The sequence below is a fragment of the Gopherus evgoodei genome, chromosome 19 (assembly GCF_007399415.2).
Source record: "Gopherus evgoodei ecotype Sinaloan lineage chromosome 19, rGopEvg1_v1.p, whole genome shotgun sequence".
Taxonomy (NCBI): domain Eukaryota; kingdom Metazoa; phylum Chordata; order Testudines; family Testudinidae; genus Gopherus; species Gopherus evgoodei.
In genome coordinates this window covers 22,183,746-22,206,279 of record NC_044340.1, presented here as the reverse complement: position 1 = coordinate 22,206,279, position 22,534 = coordinate 22,183,746, and the positions used below count along the sequence as shown (strand labels likewise).

General features: G+C 45.7%; 1 protein-coding gene across 1 annotated transcript; it reads right to left on the bottom strand.

Annotated features, from left to right (window-relative positions):
* Nucleotides 1-3,116: 3,116 nt before the first annotated feature.
* FOXR1 (forkhead box R1) lies at nt 3,117-8,180 on the bottom strand. Its single transcript, XM_030538667.1, has 4 exons — nt 8,060-8,180; nt 4,681-4,898; nt 3,941-4,206; nt 3,117-3,441 (listed from the first exon to the last, which is right to left on the bottom strand). The coding sequence occupies exons 1-4, from the start codon at nt 8,178-8,180 to the stop codon at nt 3,117-3,119; spliced, it is 930 nt and encodes a 309-aa protein (XP_030394527.1).
* Nucleotides 8,181-22,534: the final 14,354 nt, after the last annotated feature.

Below are 22,534 nucleotides of genomic sequence, written 5' to 3'. Positions count from 1 at the left end.
GGCATGAGTGTGAATTGCTCATGTTCCTCTCTAGTTTGTGAGGTCTGCCTGACTGTTGAAACAGTTACTTGTTAATATAACATCCAGTTTCAGCTGTACCAGTAAACATCTTGCTTGCAAGACCTTACAGCAGGGAATAAGAGGGATCTATCCTAGACTAACAACAGGTCACCTTTGCGGTCACGTGCTCACTGGGGACTGAAAGCATGATCCTCTCTAGTAAATAGCAGTTAAGTGTTCACTAGATTCCTAAAAGATGAGTGGTGGCAGTGGTAGAACAGAAATTGTCAGATTATACATGAAGGGGATTAAGCCTACCGTGGAAGTGCTTCTGTTGGAAAGAATTTCCATCTGTGGGGCACTAGGAAGTACAAGTGTCTTAGTTACATGGCAGGCCTTATTTCTGATACCTTAAACATCTCTAATCTAGTTTAATCACACTTTACAACTCACTGACGACAAATTTTAGCATGTTACAAATAGGTGTAGCATCTGATGTTAGCCTCTTAGTAGGTATTACAGGTAAACAACCTAGGCACCTGTTGGACTCTGAACCATTTATTAAAATGTTATAAATTAAATCTTCAAATAAGTGATGATTTCTCTAGTTTGAAAAATAGTTCCTGTTGTGTTACTAACAGCAGAGATCAAACTAGCCCAGTCCCCTTCCTGTATTGTTTGCTTTCTGCCTTTCTTAGTCCAGGCATTTAGCACCAGCTGTTTCTAGGCAGTGCCACTATGTAGACTAGATATATGGCAGAGGGCTGGGGTTTTATGATCCATTCTGCCCTGGTTAGAGGAAGCAGCAGTTTTCATGTTAAATAAGACAGTGTAAAGAATCCGAGCTGCCAGAGGTGTTCAGTTACATTTTTTTTTTACTGCTTTATAATGAAGGCTTTTTAAAACAAAAAATTTAGAAATAGCAGGAATGGAATGTCTGGTCCCTGCTGAAAGTAAGAATGTGTGGCAGGCGATCTGTCGAGCAGGGGAGAGACTTTAGCAAAGACATAATTTCTCCCCAGCATTCATTAGCCTTTGGCATTAAATAGCTAAACAAGGGACAAACTCCCTTTCCTCTCACTTGCTAGAGCTTTTTTGCTCATGTCTCACATAGGGAACCAATGATGTGACAAGATCTGTTTCTCTGTTTAAACAACAGAATTCTGCCTCTATCTTCAAGAGGCAAGAGAAAAACAACCTAGTTTTCACCTTATCCCCTCACAAAGATAATACTAAATGGAGTGGGTCTCCTAGCACTGGCATTGAAAAGCACTTCGGTTTATTGTGGTCTTGTGCTTTTTAAAAAAAAAAAAAAAAGGCTAGTTAGCTGGAACTTCAGCAAAATAAAATGACAGTATCTTTGGGATCTTTAAGTGGCTGCAGTAGAATGTCTAAACTCTCCTCTACATCTTACTGTCTGCTTCATTTTTTTTTAAGTAGTTCAGCAGCCCTTAGTGCTTTTTACCTTCAGCATACTTTATACAACATTAAGTGCAGAATAAGGAATTGAAAAGTACAAAAATTCAATTGACTTTTCCCCAGTCATCTTGTACAGGGGAAACAGAACATCTTGCACAGAAGCAGCTGAGAAATTGCTGTTAGAATAAAGGGCCTCAGATTCCCAGATTATGCTAAAGCTTCCTGCAATCTTCCCTCAAACAAAACCAACTCTGACCATTGGCAACCAGTGGATCATGGATGGGATAGCCACTGAAACTGCTGAAAGGGGGAAGCTAGAAATCAAAATGACTAGATTTACCTACTACCCCATACTCTCCAGCTGAAATTCCCTCTTGAAGTGTATATGAGACAAAGCCTGCCCATAGCAAGCCATTGAGGGGGGAAGACAGGTCTGATTCCCTAGAGTTTCCATTCACTTCTAGGGCTCCCTTCTGCAATTGCTTAGAAGCTGACTGTAGAAGAAGGGGAGGAAATAAGCCTGCTTGGGAGCCATGTGGTCGTTATCTCAGAGGCAACAGGGCAGCAGGGATCAGAGACTGAACAAAGATTGCATCTGTTCTGCAACGAGAGAGAAAAAGAGAAGGTAGTTTGATGGCTGAGCCTGGGCCATGATCCAGGCTCTGGGTACAGGCTCTGCAGCCTCAAAGGGTTAATCAGCATTCCACCACCATTGCTATCAATGTCCTGCTCTCAGGATCACTCAGCCACCAATGTGAGCTTGTCACAAAAACTTAATACTTCCATTCTGATTTTCATTGGCCAAGTGTGTTATTCAGTATCAACTAGAAGATAAACTTCTTAAGCAGCCAGGAGAATAACCCTGCTTATAGTTGAATTTTTCTCAAGTACTTATCTTCAAAAAGGAGCTAGATAGCCATTAGCCAGGATGGGCAGGAATGGTGGCCCTAGCCTCTGTTTGCCAAAAGCTCGGATTGGGTGACAAGGCATGGATCACTTGATGATAACATGTCTGTTAATTCCCTTGGGGGCACCTGCCATTGGCCACTGTCAGAAGACAGGATACTGGGCTTGATGGCCATACTGGGTCAGACCAAAGGTCCATTCTTATGTTGTTAATGTGCCTCCAGGCTCCTAAGCTTGTCCCCCCACACCCATGTGCAGATCTCATGCATTCATGTTAAAATTGACTGGCCAGAGCTATAAGGACAGCACCACTTAAGGCTGTCTGGGTCTCTTGTTCTAAAGCATGGGAATGGTCCCTTTCACTGACCCAGGCAACTGCAGACCTTGATTCCAAAGTGCAACCCACCCAGTTATCCTCAGCAACCACTAACTCCCTCAGCAGCTTGTGAAGTAACTCACTCAGTGCTGGAAATAAGAGATGTGAGGATACTAATTTTTCCGTGCATGAAGTTTCAATGGGGTGGGGGGGGGGGAAGGAGGAGGAATAATTTTCAGAGAGGAGGGACCAGGATCATTTCTATAATTCAAAAGGGGGGGAAAACCTCCCCCTCCCCCTCTTCTTCTCTGGCCTAGGTTACCACTAAATGAGGCAGAGCGCCACCCTTACTTGTAAGGGCTCCACCCTAGAAAGCCCATCTTCTTCAGCCATCCAGTCTAGCCCTATGTACTTTCTCCTTCCCCTGGTCTGTCTACACCCTTATTACCTCTACAGCTCTCTTACTAGTGTAACCTCAAAACAAAGTCTTGGGAGACTCTCTGCTTTCCAGCACCACTCGTCCTAGCTCCAAAGCCTCAGCAGGGGCTACTGTCTCTTGATATGTACCTGGTTTGTTCAAGCTGTGGCTCACTAAGTCGAGGGCCTCCTCAGATAGAGCCCGTACCTCTTCCTGGAACTTTCTGCACCCTTCTGGTGTCAGCTTCCACAGGCATGACTTGCGGTTGCCCTCGTGGCACACAGAGTGGGAGGTTTTTTCAAAGCTGCTACTGAAGCACAGATTGTGACGAATGGTGTTTTTCCAGCCATCTGGGGCTGTCTGGAAAAAGGGAAAGTGCTGCCTGCAGAGAGAGAAGAGCACATCTGGGTTCATCAGCAGGGCAAGCCCAGAGCACAGGATTGGCTACACTGGCCATTCTAGGCATGAGGTCAATGTTTCTTGTCACAACCAGAGTGCACCTGATCATTTGTGGAACGTACATGGATGTAACCAAAGAGATTCCTCCCAAGCCCCTGTACCCTTAGGTTTGGCTGGACCAGTTGAACAAAGTAATGTTAAGTGGCAACAGACCAGAACTAAAACTTCAAGTCTGAATACTCCTGATCTTGGGCATTTAAATAAAAATCCATGTAATCTCTAATGGGAACAGAAGGGGAGTGACTTGCCTGGTGTCTCATGGTGAATCAGTAGTACAGTGAGAATAGAACCCAGGCGTCCTGACCTCCAGTTCCCTGCCCTAGCCATACTTCCTTCCCTAGTAAAAGCTAGGACAGTTTTGAACCCATGCCCCTTAAAACTCCCCCTATCACAGCATAGGGGAATTGGAGGGCTGTGGGTACCGTGTGAATTGGTAGATCTGCTGCACAGTCAGGCTGCCTTCTGCATTGTTACGCAGGGCCAGGGTGATGAGGATGCAGTAATTAAGCGGGGGGCGGGGCCATCCCCCTTTGATTTTGGTGCTCGCCTGCAGGATGTACTTGAGCTGCTTGCTCTGAGATCTGGGAACCTTTGGTTTCTGGAGTGCCAGAACAGCCTTAGATTTGGGAGTCTCCATTTTCTGAGGGAGTGAGATGTCCACTGATGAGGCACCTTCATCCTCTGTGAACTAGGAAGAAGAGGGGTGGAAGAGATAAGTTAGGCCTGCATGGAGTCAACCATAAGTAGACGTGATGTGTGTGGGAAGATGCACATCAGCGGCTTGTATGTAATGAGTTTGGGCCTCAGTCTAGTTCCCAGTGGTGATGTGTCCCCATCACAAATGAGTGCTAACTGACCCATTTCTATCTGTTTCAGCAGAAGTGTCATGGTGATGGTAAATGAGCTCCTCCCCACGTCAGGCCTGAGGTACATACTGCTACCTGTGCTATCCCTGTTCTATGGATAGGAAGGACTCCAGTTTCCAGTCCAGCATCTTGTACCTTCTGCCAGCCATAATTTGGGCTGAATTCACTTCTGCTATTCATAAAACAGGGCATGAGCAAGTTTAGTGCTATCTTGGGAGGCATCAAGCACAGAGACCAAGCGACTCAAAGCATGTAATGCCCAGCACTGACCACACAGCTTCCTCTCTGCCACATACCTTCTCTGCCTCACTGGATGATGACAGCAGATCCTCCTCTGAACAGTTAAGGTTGGAGTAATTCAAGGAAGGGCTTGGAGAAGAAAACCCTGATGCAGCAGCAGCTACTGAGAATGCTGGGCTACTGGTTCCTGGCATGTCCACACTAGGACAGCTGGCAATGGGGCAAACCAGAGTGGGGTTCACCCACATCCACAGATGGGGCTGCACATAAGATTCTGCTGAGACAGAAGAAGCCAGATCACTCTAGGGACACCATCTGAGGGCCTCTGCAACAGACAGGACTCCTGCCTCCTGGGAACAGGGCTGGGCTAAGGCTAATTAGGATGTAGATCCAAAATCTCAGGACTCTCCTAGCCCTAAGGCTCCATGCTCTCCACCTCTTTCCCACCCCCCGCAGCATCTATCTCACAACAAAATTGATTTTTTTTTTCCTTCCTGTCCTGTGGCCCCTCACACCACCAGGTCTTGGCCCTTGCTCACCCTGCGAGGTTTTAACGTCCCTTCCCCTGCCAGCAGTACCGGAGTTGCCTGCACTCCCACTACCCAACAAGCACTCTGAGCTACTGGTCTGGCAGCATCCAATGGAGAAAGGAGTACATAATACTCCCCTCAGAGCTGACCTAAGCACCTCTAACCCTTGGAGAAGATCAGACCCAGATGTCCTCTCTGTCACTGGTCCATCTCTCTGTAACAGGATGAACGAATGCCCCTTTACCTACACATCTGCTTATGGCACTGTCCCTTTCCCCCAGGGCAATACCCTGCACATGGCTCACCACTAAGCTGTGTGGATGGGAGGGTCTCAGACCGTTCCTTGGGGAGTGAATTCCTGCACACCCGTCGCTCACACTGCATGTGATGGTTCAGTTTTTCATCTGCCGCTGGTGGGAAATGGAAGTTCAGAGACAATATGGTGAATTGACAGCACTGCCGCCCATCTCCCTCCTCTTCTCCACCTCCTTTCTCTTCTGACCATCAGAGCTCTGAGACACATCTTCAGTCTAATTTAGGTTGGGGGAAAAAGGCCTTTTTCTGCATCATGATGGGTCACCCAATTTGGGCTACATAAGTTTCTCTCAACCTTTTCAGGCTACTGTATCCCTTTCAGAAGTTTAATTTGTCTTGCCTACCCCTCCAGCTTTCACCTCACTTAAAAATGACTTGCTTACAAAAATCAGACATGAGAATACAAAAGTGTCACAGTACACTATTGCTGAACAATTGCTTACTTTCTCTTTTACCACATAATTGTAAATCAGTTGGAATATACACATTGTACTTAATTTCAGCATATAGTATATAGAGAGTATAAAGTCATTGTCTGTATGAAATTTTAGTTTGTACTGACTTCACTAGTGCTTAAACCAAAACACCTGGTCAAAAAAGGACACTCCCCAGCCCAGTGAAAATGAGTGAGTGAGGGTGGGGGATAGAAAATGACAGAGCACAGGGGGAATGGAGAGAGTGAGGTAGGGCCTCAGACAACCCGTGGGGCAAGGGTGTTCAGTTTTGTGTGATTAGAAAGTTGGGAACCCTATAGCCTGTTGTAAAACTAGGGAAATAGCTAAATGAGTTGATGTACCCCCTGGAAGATCTCTGCATATTCCCAGGGGTACCACTGGTTGAGAATCACTGGGCTACACACATCAAAACCCTCATCCTGCAGTTGGACCCTTGCAGAATGGGGACCCGTGTGGGCCTAATGGTCAGATTCCAGGCCTAGAGCCTAAGATTGTGACTATAAGGTTGTTAGGGAGATGCCAGTCCCAGCATTTCCCTAGTATAGTCCAGAGACCCACAATCCATGTACTAAAGTATCATAAGAATTCTTTTAAACTGGCCCATCACTGGAGAGATTTAGAATTAGACTGTCCAAAGCAGCAAATCATAGCAACAACGGTAGAGCTGAACATTTGCGGACGATACCAAACTGGGAGGGATTGCAACTGCTCTGGAGGACAGGGTCAAAATTCAAAATGATCTGGACAAATTGGAGAAATGGTCTGAGGTAAACAGGATGAAGTTCAATAAAGATAAATGCAAAGTGCTCCACTTAGGAAGGAACAATCAGTTTCACACATACAGAATGGGAAGAGACTGTCTAGGAAGGAGTATGGCAGAAAGAGATCTAGGGGTCATAGTGGACCACAAGCTTAATATGAGTGAACAGTGTGATACTGTTGCAAAAAAAGCAAACGTGATTCTGGGATGCATTAACAGGTGTGTTGTAAACAAGACACGAGAAGTCATTCTTCCGCTTTACTCTGCGCTGGTTAGGCCTCAACTGGAGTATTGTGTCCAGTTCTGGGCACCGCATTTCAAGAAAGATGTGGAGAAATTGGAGAGGGTCCAGAGAAGAGCAACAAGAATGATTAAAGGTCTTGAGAACATGACCTATGAAGGAAGGCTGAAGGAATTGGGTTTATTTAGTTTGGAAAAGAGAAGACTGAGAGGGGACCTGATATCAGTTTTCAGGTATCTAAAAGGGTGTCATCAGGAGGAGGGAGAAAACTTGTTCACCTTAGCCTCCAATGATAGAACAAGAAGCAATGGGCTTAAACTGCAGCAAGGGAGATTTAGGTTGGACATTAGGAAAAAGTTCCTAACTGTCAGGGTAGTTAAACACTGGAATAGATTGCCTAGGGAAGTTGTGGAATCGCCATCGCTGGAGATATTTAAGAGTAGGTTAGATAAATGTCTATTAGGGATGGTCTAGACAGTATTTGGTCCTGCCATGAGGGCAGGGGACTGGACTCGATGACCTCTCGAGGTCCCTTCCAGTCCTAGAGTCTATGAGTCTATGAACTAGACGGGACATAATAAAAATGTTCTGTTTTTTTTCCATTCATAGAGTCAAAGGCCAGAGGGGGCACTGTAATTATCTAGTCTCACCTGCATAGTTCATGCCATTGAACTCCCTCAAATTATTCCTGTTTAAACTATATCTTTTATCAAAACATTTTCTGTGATAGTTTCACAACGTTGAACTAGAATCATGAACAATCACACGTATCCAGCACTGGCATCTGCTCTAGCCCAGTCAGTGCTGCTAGTTCTATCACATTGAGCCAGTCTTGCCAGCTCTCTTTAGGATCCCCCCAATATCAGAGTACCTGTCAGTTATTTACAGTTTAGTCTCCAGATTCTCCTAAATTTGCATATATTTTGACATTCATAGAAGAGAAAATTCTAATTTAGCAGCATTTAAACTCTTTGATAGCAAGACAAGATATGGTTTTTAATGAATTTCCAGGCTAGATCTGATTTCTATCTCCAGCCATCAGAGAGTCTTCCTTTCACCTGGAAGCTTCACAGTCAAGGACATACACATACATAACCAAACCATCCAGAACCCAAGCCTCTCAGAACTCCTTACCATGAGGAAACTGATCAGTGGTGGTGGTTAGCTTGAGCTTCTCCTCCATATCCCAGTCCTCAAGGCCACTTTTTAAATGCAGACTTTCCCAAAATGTTTTGTTTTGAAAATTCAAATACATTTTCTTATAATCTGCAAAATAACCCACAACTGCTGTATACCCAGAATGTTGGAGGAAGGACACAGAGCAAGCCACAGAGAGTTAACCTGCTAACTTTTAACTCTCCAGTTCTGGTCCATGTGATTTGATCTCACTTACAAAAAAAAAAAAAAAAAAAAAGAGAGAGATGTGACCAGGTGAACTAAAGACCTCTGTTTCACACTTTTAAATACCCATTAAAGACCTTTCTAGGGACTGGATGATTAGTATCAATGAAGCAAGCAATCTACTTGAGAATAAAAGAGATATCATCAGAAGGGCTTTTTTCGTCTGTCCAGTTAATCTAATTCTTGATAAGTGCTCAGCTCCTTAGTTAAGTTAGCAGAGCTTTATCCTAAAATTTCTGGAAAAATAGGTGTAAAGGAATAGATTTGCAACTGTTTGTAATATAGGATCATCCATAAGTTTGTGGCCTTTATGGTCTGAGAAACTCAAATACTTTTTGGAGGACATAGAGGGACTTTGAGGTTAGTTAGCTCAGGTCAGGATCCTCAACTGTCATGTACACATGAGGACATTGAGGCACCAGAGGGGCTGGGACTTGGCCAAGGTCACACAGTTAGTCCGTGACCATGTTAGTCCTGATTCCCAGTGTAAACCAGAAGTTTATCCTTCCTCCCTGCAGCCATGTGTTTCCTTATGGCCACCCTATAGTTCCAGTGTCAGAAACTTCAAGGAACCAAGCAGCAGCAACAAGGGCTATGGACATCATATTTCAGAGAAAACAGGAAGGAAGAGAGAACCTGCTGCTTTGGTTCCCCTGAAGAACATCCAGACAGTCAGAAAGGTCAGCAATTGCACTGTGAGTGAAGATGAGAGCATACAGAGGTGACGGTGATAATCTGGAGGCTGCCTTGTATCTGAATGGCTGGAATCTTCACAGCCAGGTGAGTTTTACCTGCTCAGGAGACAACCAATGGGAGCAGCCCTGAAAACTCTGACCAGATGCCCTTTCCTCACCACACCTGCCCTGACATTGAGTCACCCGTGTAACCCACACTCTGGGAATCCAGAGAGGCTTTATCAGGCCGCAGCTCAGAGGGCTGCGGCTTCTACCCCAGCAAGTGCACTTCTCCCCATTTTGCCCCTTGCAGGCAGCAGGGATGTGGGCTTTCAGTACAGCTGGGAAGGGATCCCTAGGTTTGACAGTGAAACTGTCTAATTTCTGGGCAACTGCAGAGGGAGGGATAGCTCAGTGGTTTGAGCATTGGCCAGCTAAACGCAGGGTTGTGAGTTCAGCCCTTGAGGGGGCTACTTAGGGATCTGGGGCAGAAATCAGTACTTGGTCCTGCTAGTGAAGGCAAGGGGCTGGACTCAATGACCTTTCAAGGTCCTTTCCAGTTCTAGGAGATTGGTATATCTCCTATTATTACTTGCAAAGGCTTCCAGGTGCTTGCAGGCAGAAGCAGTGTTTGCATGCAGCAGGAGAAGAGGGAGATGGGCAGCAGCAATTGTTGATCCAAGGTATATTACAGATGCTGGATTTTGCCAGGTTGGGAGGAGGAGATGAGATGGAATTCTGCCTGCACTGCAGTTCAGCTGGTAGTGAGAGAATGGGAGGGAGGCACTGTGCTTTCTCCATGTGGCAGGTGACTCAGGACTGTAAGATGAATCCTGCTGAGAGTTGAACACCAAGATTCAGGGTGCAAAGGAACTTGTCTCATATCTTAGAGCACCATGGAAAACACTTAATCCCCTTATTTTCTCTCCTCCTTTCTTTGAGATCCCTGTTGTTCATCTGAAAAGGGGCTGGATTTTTCTGACATAGAGACTAAGGGGTCAAGTCCATCCCTGGAGTAGGTGGGTGCAGGTCCCAGGGCTGAGTTTGGTCCAAAGACTCCTTTGGGCATGATTCCCCTCAATCCCAGATGGATAGCTCAAAACTAGCTGAACTCCTGCTCTCTCCACTCCTAGTTCTATGAGACAAAAGACTTGACATAGCAGCAGAGGATATTGTTAAATCATAGCATTTGTTACAGCAAATTCATCCAAGCACAGATCCAGACACAGTCCCTTCCCTAGAGAACTCACAATCTCAGTTGGGCAGTGGGTGCCCCTTGAGGGGGCATAGCCTAGCAGCTAATCCTTCTCTCAAAGGCAGCCTCAGGTTTGAAGTCCTTCTGGACGTTTTAAACTCTGTGACCCATCCCTCCCCCCTCTCCTCATCTTATGGTGCGTTAGACAAAGTAAAACTTCTGGGATGCATAAAATTCAACAACAAAGTATAGATTCCAAGCATTACTTCTGTGTGATCGACTGAGATGGCAAGGCAGTATAGTTCAAACCAATAGCCAGAGAGGTGAGAACAGGTATTGTGAGACACTTCCTAGAGGCCAATCGCAGCGCTGTAATCACCACGGTGTCTACACTGGCACCGCAGTGCTGTAGCCCTGGTGCAGAAAGCTCTATACCTCTCATCGTGGTGGTTTTTTAGAGCGCTGCATCTGTGCAGTTTCTGAGCACTAAGTGGCTTGTCAGTGTGTACACCTCAGGAGTTACAGGGCTCAAAGCTGCTTTACTGTGCACAAACTTGCCAGTGTAGACAGGGCCTCAGATGTTTGGAGACATTAGGGGAGGACAGGAGGCCCCTCATTATACACTCCTCCTCAAACCTGCGCCCCCCCCCCCATATGTATCCAGGACTCCAGTCTCCATGCTGATTGCACTGCCTCATAATTTCAAACAAAGGACATGACATGCTGTGGAGGGAAGGGCAGGAAAAACAAATCTGTGTGCTGCAGGAAGGAGACCCACTCAATAAATCACACATGTACCTTGTCAGGACTAGAGCCCAACTCCCAAAACATAGGCCTCTGCCACCTAAGCTAAACAGGATATTCCTTAGCTGGCACTAACAGTAGGGCCCTTACCTAGAGGGTGCCGCAGTCATGCACACAAAGCTAAGAGCCTCATTCTGGATGTGGCTTTTTGTGGTTTGAATGAGGCAGAACTGCTGTCTGTGCTGCATTACAACTGAATTTTGGTTCAGTTACGCTCCTCTCCAGACCTGGTTCTGTTTTGTACGGGATGACCTGGCTGTGTTCTATAACCAGTCTTGGACAGACCCAGTTAAGGTCCTGCCTACATTACATGTTGGGATGTGGTTATCACTGGCTCTCTTGACTCCTGTCACTGTAATGTGGTCAGCCTCAAAGACTACTGTGGTCTGCAGAGAAGCAGTCTGACTGGTGCTCCTGGGCCAGTGGATTCCTACTGGGCCTGCTTTGGTTATTGCTTGTGTTAGAGCACCCCCAAAAGCAATCTACTTCCTTGGCAAAGAAGGGAGTTATCTCGTCCACACTGTGCATGTTGTACCACAGCTGACTGGCCTGGTTGCAGGGTCATCTGGTTGCCAACAGCCCTTATTACATGGAATGTCCCTTATTTTTTCATCTCTGTACAATATCCAGAGTTCCTGAGTGCAGTAAAAAGCAGCAGGAGATACTCCTGGTGAATGTAAGTGAGTACTGCTTATTATTATTACTACTATTATTGATGATGATGATGATAATATTGGGAGGAGGGGCGGAGCGGCAGTGCTAAGAAAACAGTCCCTTATCTTTGAATTACAGTGTTGGCAACTCTACCTCCTGCTCTCATTGGCACTCCCTGAGACACTCTGTGCTGCAGCAGGCGTCTGAGGCTGTGGCTCAAATGCAGAGCTAGCTCCCAGGATTTGTCTCCTGAAGGCAGGATCCATGATCTGTTTGACAGCCCTCATGGTTAGGTTACTCAGAAATGGCTCCCTCTTCCTGATTAAACAGAGGGAATGTTCAGAGGAGCAGAGGCAAACTGAGAAAGAAAGAGACAGTGAGACAGAGAGGAAACCAAGAAATCTAAGACATGCTGTGGCCCTGTCAGCACCACAACTGCAGCTGTGTTGGGCACCTGGTTAAAGCTGTCTGTGCCCGGGCGTGGCTGACACAGAGCTTCATTTGCAGTGCAGATAGGTTCTAATCATTGTAACTATCTAGGGCTTTTCCATGACTTGAGGACATAATGAAAACCTGGGTAATGTCAAATTCATTGACCTTCTCCATTTGTAAAATGGTAGTTAATGACCTTGCCTTAGAGCAGTGGTCCCCAATCTTTTTCATCTGGAGGGCGCTGGACGACAAGCCACCGAGGACTGTGGCCGGTGGATAAGCATCTGCCAAAATGCCGCCAAGAAGCGGCAACATCAAGAGGCGTCGCCACTGAAATGCCACCAAGAAGCAGTGTCATAAAGAGGCGTCGCCATCGAAACGCCACCGAAAATCATCAGCATTTTCGTGGCAATGCCTCTTGATGACGCTGCTTTTCGGCAGCATTTTGGCAGATGGTCGTCTGCTGGCCAATACATGGGCGCAGATAGATGCCCCGGCGGGCGCCGTGGTGCCCATGGGCACCACGTTGTGGACCTCTGCCTTAAAGTAAACTGGCGGCAGCTCTGGGAATAGAATGCCCAAGACCTAACTCCAGACCATAATGCTTAAGGTCCTGTTTCTAATGGAAATTGAAACCATGCTTTCAGTGGAACATGAGGATAGCCCTGTTTAAGTAGGTCCCTTGACAGGAGTTATTGTTGCAGCATAGGTAGGACCTGTGTGTGCAAGTCCATGCCTACATGAACAGCTCTGCAGAAGCGCAGCTGTACCGATATAGGTGCACCACTGCAGCACATCTGGTGAAGACGTTCTATGCCAATGGGAGAGAGCTCTCTCATTGGCATAAGAAAATCACCTCCACGAGCGGTATAAGCTGTGTTGGCAGGAGAAGCTCTCCCACTGACAGCGCTGTGCACACAAGCGCTTATGTCTGTGAAACTTACGTCACTCGGGTGATGGAATATTCACACCCGAGTGACGTAAGTTTTGCTGACATAGGTTAAGTCTACTCTATAGCCAGACAGTGTGTAAGGGGATGGGTGGGAGGGTGAGTGAAACACACACACACACATTGTATGTGTGATAGAGAGCCGAGCAGTAGCCAGTTCATTGCACAATAGCTGCACAAACTCCCAGAATAATTAGTTTTCCTCATCTTTGTGTCCTGACTTCGAGGTATCTCATGTACAGAAACTTTATTTCTCAGGTGGGGGAATGAACAAATTTGCACCCCCTCTGTCCTTAAACTCTGTGAAATTGCAGCAGAAGAGCTGATCTTAGATCTCTGCCCCTCCTCCAAGATTTTCAAAACTACTTCAAAGTCAAGTTGGCAAGAGTATTTGGTGGTTCTGAGTTTGCTGCTCACCTTTTGTGCTGCTACCCCACTGAACAAAGTATGGCGTTTTCCTTTGATTTCCATGTTTGATAGCAATAGGAGAAAGAGTTTGAAATGTTCTGCAATCTTTATAAAAAAAAAGAAGAAAGAAATGTGCTCTGATACCTTCCCAGAGTCCTGGTCTCTGATGAGAGAGGCTGACTGACTAAAGGACGGTGGTTTGAGGAAGCCAGGGAAAAGACCTTAATCACAGGGAAATTAACTCAATGACAATTGATATTTGGGCAGAGGCTTCAAACAGCAGAGATGGCAAATATCTTAACATTTTATCTCTCCTCTTATAAGGGGAATAGCAAGTGGACTGCTGAGCAGGACTATGGGATTTGGCAGAGCTGCAAGGGGAGCCCATAACTGAACTAGCATTGGGTCTGCAGGTTGGGACTGAGGGTCATTAGCAGCCTGAGGATAAGTGGAGTGCAGGACTAGAAGGAAAGTTCAGTCCACATGGAAATAGAGCAGGACTGAGTGCAATACAAGGAAGCAAGATGCACCTGCACTATCTCTAGCTGTGCCTGGCACATGCAGAATTTAAGTCCTAAAAAAGGGATTAAATTCTGTTCCCATGATGGGGAAGTTGTGCTATTGTTTTTAAATTTCCTTGTTCCAATAATTCTGATAATCTTTGAGCCACGTCATCTCTGGATGCTGCAGCAAGCCTCCCTCTTCACCTTTGCTGCCACAAATGTTTTGTTTTTTTTTGTGTGTGTGTCACTGAGGAAGAAAATTGTATTTTACTCAGGAAATAACAGAATACCACAAGCAAAGCAGGTGGTGGGGAAACAGAGTGCCCCCTACCCTGGCCTACCTGGGACACACCGGAAAAGCATATCCCCTCCTGCTCTGAGTCCCTGTTGCCAATGCCCCTCAGTCCTGACCCACAGCATGCCTTGCTATCCCACTCAGAGTCATGCCCCCACAGTTGTGCTAATGCCCTTCATGACCCCAAAGATAGTGCCTGCTGCTGCATATCCTTTCGAATACAAACTTGCCAGATGAGATGTGCAAAGAGAAGGGCGCAGTCCTCTGCCTAGGTGAGAAACGCTGACTTTCCTCTCAGCGGCGCGGCTGGGATCCGGGAGGGGAATGACTTTGCGACTGGCCTTGCCTGCCCACCAGAGGGCGCTGCCGGTTGCCTATTGGGAGCCCAGCCAGCTCGATCTGGTTACGTACAGTTAGGCCTCAGATGTGTGGAGCACTACACTATAGTAACCAATCATTAAATATGATTAGCCAATGTGAATGGCTGGGGGGACAGGCAGCCGGTGCTGGTGAGTATTTAAAATGACAGTACCTCCCACATGGTGTAAGTGTGCCTGTTTTTGTCACAGAAGAATTACACTAAACCTAGTGCTGGCTGATGCTCACTGTGGTTCTCTGATAACCCCTGAGCCAGGGACAGCCCGAGCAACAGCAGGGCAAGCTTTCCCAGACAGCCTTGGAAGACAGGTCCCCTCTTTGGGGGAGAGGGACAATCCAACTGGGTGCACACCAAGCCCAGTACTTGTTTAAATGACATCACTGCTTCTGGCTGTTCAGCCTTTGTGCTCACTGCTGAGGCTGCCAGAGAAGGGGGCCAACTAGTGCCAGTTGTGCTGGTGGCTTTTGTGATGTGGGCACCTGTCCTGTACCAAAACTAAATCATGTGAATGAAGATGTGAGACTGTGACTCGAACAATTCTCTGGAAAGGGACATATATAGAGGGACTGTACACTCCCCTCCATAACCAGGGCATCGGGTGGGATGGATTCTAATCTCTGTGGGATGAATCCATTCTAGTAAATCTACTATAGTAAATCCACCGGAGAAGCTGCCATATATTCCCTAGCCATTACCCTTCTGCTCTGCTTTGTTCTGCAAAAATAATAGCATGAGCACTGAGCTGGATTCAGGCAGCCTTGCATAAAGGGGTGACTCTTGGGCCCCAGAGTATGACCTAGTGCACTGCGTGGTGTCCCTACAAAAAACAGAATCATAAATGCTGATCCTGTCAACTGGTGAGTCTTGCCCACATGCTCAGAGTTTAGCCGATCACCATAATTGGGGGTCGGGAAGGAATTTTTTCCTCCAGGGTAGATTGGCACAAGCTCGGGGGAATGGGGGGTTCGCCTTCCTCTGCAGCATGGGGCACAGATCACTTGCTGGAAGGTTCTCTGCACCTTGAAGTCTTTAAACCGTGATTTGAGGACTTCAATGGCTCAGACACAAGTCTGATACATGAGTGGGTGGGTGAGATTCTGTGGCCTGCATTGTGCAGGAGGTCAGACTAGGTGATCATAATGGTCCCTTCTGACATTAAAGTCTATGATTCTATGATTCTAAGCCTTGCGGCTTGCATACAGCACCATGTGGATTTATTATGAGGGCAAGTAAATTATCGCAATAGGCATGAAAATACATTCTCTAGAGTTTTCAAGAATTCATGACTTTAACCAGCCCAAGTGTTGCTGATGGGGCTTTCCAGGACCCAAACCCGTCTGACTGCTCCATGCCAAAGTGCACTTTCACACTATGCCCTTAGTTGACAACACCCATCTGTGTGAAAAGCCTATTCTGTAATCAGACTGTCCTCTGTTTTGGATCCCTTTTGTCAAGAAGATGGAGCACATCCGTGCCATCAGCCTTCTCTCAGAGGGGAAAGGGAAAAGCTGGATGATGATTCTCTGTGCTGCAGCAATGCCAAGGCACTACAGCACATTGCCATGTAGTCTAGGATGGACAGTCCTCCTGTGGCAAGTGGAAGGGATGGATGAAGTGAGGGCAATGTTGGAAGCTGGCCACGGCAATGTGATTTAAGAACCTAGCATTTTAGTGAAGCCTGAGATATTTAAAAAGCTTTATGTGCAGGGATGACCTCATTCTCCACTGAAATGCAACTACTTCTGAAGTGAAACAAATCAGCTGTTGACTTTGAAAATCCTTGACATCACTACACAAGAGTTTAGGGCAGGAATTGAAGAAAATTTTCATTTCCCAGTGAAACTTCGTAGGGAATTTAGGGAGGCAGAATAGACTAATCAGAATTGGAATTGGTCCAGAACATTGGAGTTAAACACCCCTGGTCTTACAGAAGTATACCTTACATCCCTTGATGACCACAAGTGGCCAGGACCTCAGTTTTACAATACACTGCCTTCAACACCATAGTGGGACATTGGGTCAGTAAGAAGACCTGTCAACTGATTCATCACCACTTCCTACATAACCCCAGAGGTCTTGTATCTAAGTATTGACCAGGTCTGGCTTTGCTTTAACTTATGGGAAGATGACAAGATCACAGCCTGAAGTGATACAGGTGCACTCTCAGCTTGTGGAGTGTTGTGAGGGAGGAGATATGCAGGCCATGGCTCTAATACAGTGTGAAGACATCTGAGACTGGCATAGTACAGGGCGCAGTCAGAAGCTGGCACTGGTAGTGATGCAGTGGGAGTGTGGGGTGTTAAACAAGTGCTGCCTTTATTTGCCATTATTATCAGGAAGGATTTAGGCATAGATTCTAAGGCCAGAAGGGACCATTGTGATCATCTTAAATATATTCCGTCAACATTATTACCTTTATCAACCAAACTTGTAATCTCATCCAAAAAAGAAATCTGAACTCAGCTTTTACTGAGAATTGGTGGCACTTTCATATATGTTACGGAGCTAGAGGATCTGGATGAAATCACCTCTTGTCCTTTGTTTCAGCAGCACTGAGCTGGATGCCTCTTAATTCAGATCCCTAAGAGGCAACATTCAACATCTAGATTTATAGCTTCTGAGGCCAGAAGGGACCATTGTGATCATCTAGTCCAACCTCCTGTATAACCAGTGTTTCTCAAATGCACCCACCATGGCTGCATGTGGCCACCAGGGACTTTTCTTGCAGCCACAGCCTCCTGGGCCGTGAGTGTGTGTGTGGGGGGGGGTAACAGCGGTTCCCTCCCCCAGGGCAGCCAGCAGTGATTGAGCCCTGCCCACCTCTGGAAACATAAAAGCTGGAGGAGCAGGCAGCCAGTGAGTTCCCCACATTCCTTGGGCCAGTAGGGTCAAAGCTTCAGACCCTGAGTGGTGGGTGGAAGGCTCCAGCCATGGGGCTTCAGGCTCTGTTCCCTGGCATACGGTGGCATGCTCTGGCCCCAAGGTCACCCCCCCCATACCCCTGGCTCTCGCTGCCTACTCCAGTGCCCCTGTCCCCTGCTGCCTCCATATCCACGTCCCCATCCAGGGCCTAATTTATCTTCAGGCTTACCAGGGCTGAGTAAGCTTGCTGTGAAAAGTGATATATGTATGTTTGCTAATATCCCTTTTCACAGCAGACTTAGTGACTAGTAAGTCTAAAAAATAAAAAGACATGACAAGAATCTGCAAAGCACCATTATTTGTGTTTCTATTCTGTTTAGGTCAGGGGTGGGCAAACTATGGCCCGCGGGCTGAATCCGGCCCTTCAGACATTTTAATCTGGCCCTCAAGCTCCTGCCAGGGAGTGGGGTCCTGGGCTTGCCCCACTCCACGTGTGCTGTGGCTCCCAGAAACACCAGCATGTCCCCTCTCCAGCTCCTATGCGTGGAGCAACCAGGGGGCTCCACACGCTGCCCCCGTAGCTCCCATTGGCCAGCAACCACAGCCAATGGGAGCTGCATGGACAGTGCCTGCAGATGGGGCAGTGCACAGAGCCACCTGGCCACGCATCGATGTAGGAGCTGGAGGGGGGACATGCCACTGCTTCCAGGAGCTGCTTGAGGTAAGCACCGCCCGGAGCCTGTACCCCTGACCCCCTCCAGCGCTTCAACCTCCCTGCGCCAGCCCTGATCCCCCTCTCACCAAACCCCTCGGTTTCACTTTCCTGCACCCCAGAGCCTGTACCCCCAGCTGGAGCCCTCACCCGCACCCCAATCCCCTGCCCTAGCCCGGAGCCCCCTCCCGCACCCTGAACTCATTTCTTGCCAACCCCAGAGCCTGCACCCCAGCTGCAGCCCGCACCCCCTCCGGCACCCCAACCCCCAATTTCATGAGCATTCATGACCCACCATACAATTTCCATACCCAGATGTGGCTCTCAGGCCAAAAAGTTTGCCCACCCCAGTTTAGATCCAGTAAAGAACAGAGACAACTAAACATTATTTTGATTATTGAGACTGCGAACAAAATCCTTCATAAATTAATTACAACGATTTGGACATGTGTGTGCATATTTATTTGTTTTTCCTAAAGTTAATTAAGTATTTTAGGAAAAAATTGTCGGAGTGACCACCAGCAAGAGTTGGTGGCTGCACTCTGAGGCCATCAAAAAATTTGTTGTGAGAACCCCTGCCCTAGAACTGCCCCAGAATAATTCTGAGTGCATATGGTTTAGAAAAACATCCACTCTTGATTTTAGAATTCTCAGTGGTGGAGAGTCCACCACAACCCTTGGCAGATTGTTCCAATTGTGAATTACTGTTGGACTTTGTCTAGTTTCAACTTCCAGCCATTGGTTCATGTTAGTCCTCTCTCTGCTAGATTGAAGAGCCCATTATTAAATATTTGTTCCCCATGTAGATACTTATAGACTGTAATCAAGTCACCCCTTAAACTTCTCTTTGTTAAGCAAAACAGATTGAGTTCTTTGGGTCTATCACCATAAGGTATGTTTTCTAATCCTTTAATCATTTGCGTGGCTTTTCTCTGAACCCCCTCCAATTTATCAACATCTTTCTTGAATTGTGGGCACCATAACTGTATACAGTATTCCAGCACTGGTTGCATCAGTCGTAAATACTGAAGTAAAATAGTATCTCTCTACTCCCACTTGAGATTCCCCTGTTTATGCATCCAGGATCTCATTAGCTCTTTTGGTCACAGCATCACACTAGTAGCTCATGTTCAGCTGATAATCCACGACAACCTCCAAGTGTTTTTCAGAGTCACTGCTTCCCAGGCTAGAGTCCCCCATCCTGTAAATATGGCCTATATTCTTTGTTCTTATTTTTTTCCTATACATTTACATTTAGCTGTATTAAAATGCATATTGTTTGATTGGTCTCAGTCTACCAAGTGATCCAGATTGCTCTGAATCAATTATATGTCCTCTCAATTTACATCTCCCACAATTGTTGTGTCATCTGCAAACTTTATTAGTGATTATTTTATGTTTTCTTTCAGGTCATTGATAAAAATGTTAAATAGTGTTGGGCCAAGAACTGATACCTACAGGACCCCACTGGAAACACATCTGCGTGATGGCTATTCCCTGTTTACAATTACATTTTGAGACCTGTCTGTTTAGTAATCCAGTTAATGTGTGCTATGTTAATTTTATATCTGTCATGGTATAATTCCCCACTCTGAACCTTAGTGTCCAAAAGATGGGGTACCAGCATGAATTCCTCTAAACTCAATTACCAGCTCAGAACCTGTAGCTCTGCCACCAACTAGGAATTCCAGTGCCTGGTACACTCTGGTCCCCCAAAAACCTTGCCCGGGGACCCCCAAGACCCAGAACCTCTGGATCTTAACACAAGGAAAGTAAACCCTTTCCCCCACCGTTGCCTCTCCCAGGCTTCCCCTCCCTGGGTTACCTTGGAAGATCACTGTGATTCAAACTCCTTGAATCTTAAACAGAGAGGAAAATTCACCTTCCCCCCTCCTTCTCTCTCCCCCTCCCAGACTCTCCCTGAGGGAGAAAGTAATCCTAACACAGAGAGAAAATTAACCTTTCTCTCCCCCTTCCCTCCTTTCTCCCCACCAATTCCCTGGCGGATCCAGACCCAGGCCCTGGGGTCTCACCAGAATAAAAAAAACAATCAGGTTCTTAAACAAGAAAAGCTTTTAATTAAAGAAAGAAAAACAGTACAAATTATCTTTGTACATTTTAAGATGGAATAGGTACAGGGTTTTTCAGCTATAGACACTGGGAATACCCTCCCAGCCTAAGTATACAAGTACAAATTAAAATCCTTTCAGCAAAATACAGATTTGAACTCCTCCCAGCCAAATACACATTTGCAAATAAAGAAAACAAACATAAGCCTAACTCGCCTTATCACCCAGTACTTACTATTTTGAATCTATAAGAACCTGTATCAGGGAGATTGGAGAGAAACCTGGTTGCACGTCTGGTCACTCTCAGAACCCAGAGAGAACAACTACCAAACACTAACAGCACACACAAAGATTTGCCTACCTCAAGATTTGAAAGTATCCTGTCCCCTGACTGGTCCTCTGGTCAGGTGACAGCCAGGCTTATTGATCTTGTTAACCCTTTACAGACAAAAGAGACATGAAGTACTTCTGTTCTATTAACTCTTACTTACCTGTTTTATGACGATATCATTCAAGATTTTTAATCACAATGTTGTGTGACACCAGCCAAACACCTTACAGAAGTCTTAAGGATATTACGCTAACAGTGTTACCTTTATCAACCAAACTTGTAATATCATCAAAAAAGATATCAAGTTAGTTTGACAGGATCTATTTTTCAAAATCCCATGTTGATTTGCATTAATTAGATTACCCTCCTTTAATTCTTTATTAATTGAGTCCCATATCAGCCGCTCCATTATCTTGCCGAGGATCGATGTCAGGCTGACAAGCCTATAATTACCCAGGTCATCCTGTTTACCCTTTTTAAAAACTGGCACAACAATAGTTTTCTTCCGGTCTTCTGGAACTTTCCCAGTGCTCCAAGATTTACTGAAAATCAACATTAATGTCCAGTGAGCTCCTCTTAGATTCAAGTTAACTGGACCTGCTGATTTTAAAATGTCTGATTTTAGTAGCTTCTGTTGAACATCCTCCAGAGATACTAGTAAAATGGAAAAAGTGTTATCACCATATGATGAAATTATAGCTGTTTTTTTTCCCCTAATACAGAACAGAAAAAAATATTGAATAGTTCTGCCTTATTATTGTTGATAATTCTACCATGTCTATCTAGTAATGAACCAAAACCATTGTCAGGATTCTTTTTGCTCCTAATATCTTTTAAAATATTCATTGTCTTTAACTCTGTTGGCCATAGATTCCTCCGTGCGTCCCTTTGCTCCCCTTAGCAATTTTCTATAGTCCTAACTTCTGATTTATATCCATTCCTATTAACTTACCCTTTCTTCCATTTGTTATATATATTATTTTTCATACCTTCCTTCACTTTCCCCTAAATCAGGTCATTTTTTTTAACCAGTATGGCCTTCTTCCTTGATTGCAATTTTTGGGGCATCTAGTAAGATATTTTTAAATGATTCATGATCGTCATTCACATTTTTTCTGATTTAATTCTTCCTCTCAACTGATTTGGCTTTTAATTGTTCTGAGCTTTATGAAATTGGTCCTATTAAAGTACCAAGTATATATATATTACAAGTCTGAACTTCATTCCTGACCTAAATGTATTTGTTCGGAATTCACGTCCCAGGCCCTGTATCTAAGCCCTGGAGCTGGAATTCACATTCTGAGTCTTCGAGTACAGTAGGATCCACACATCAGGCCACTAGTGTCAGGATTCACAGCCTTTGGATGAGGTAGACAGGATTGCACAGATGCACAGCTCCTGCTCCAAGATGAGTGCTGTCACTCAATGGGGAGTCACTGAGACTGTGTGGAATGTGTCATTTAAAGCATCACTTGAAAAATCACTTTTTTTTTTTTTTACGAAAGAGACAAGGTGGGTGAGGTAATATTTTTTTATTGGACCAACTTTTGTTGATGATAAAGACAAACTCTTGAGCTACACAGACCTGAAGAAGAGCTCTGTGTAGCTCAAAAGCTTGTCTTTTACCAACAGAAGTTGGTTGAATAAAATATATTACATTGCCCCCCATCCTTGTCTGTCTTATGTCCTAGGACCAACATGGCTGCAACAACACTGCAAACAGTGACAGAAGATATTCCTTTTTACTACAACTTGAAACAGGGATATTGTGTCTTTAAGGCACCCTCTTCCCATTCTCCCTAAAACTCAAGGCCTCTGAGTGTTTCTGGAGGAGCGGATCAGTGTGAGAGTTTAAGGCATCTCTCCCAGCTCTGTTGCACTGCTCACTTACTGCTCTGAAGGCTGTGCTTTGCCATTTCCATGGAAACCATTAGTTGCTAA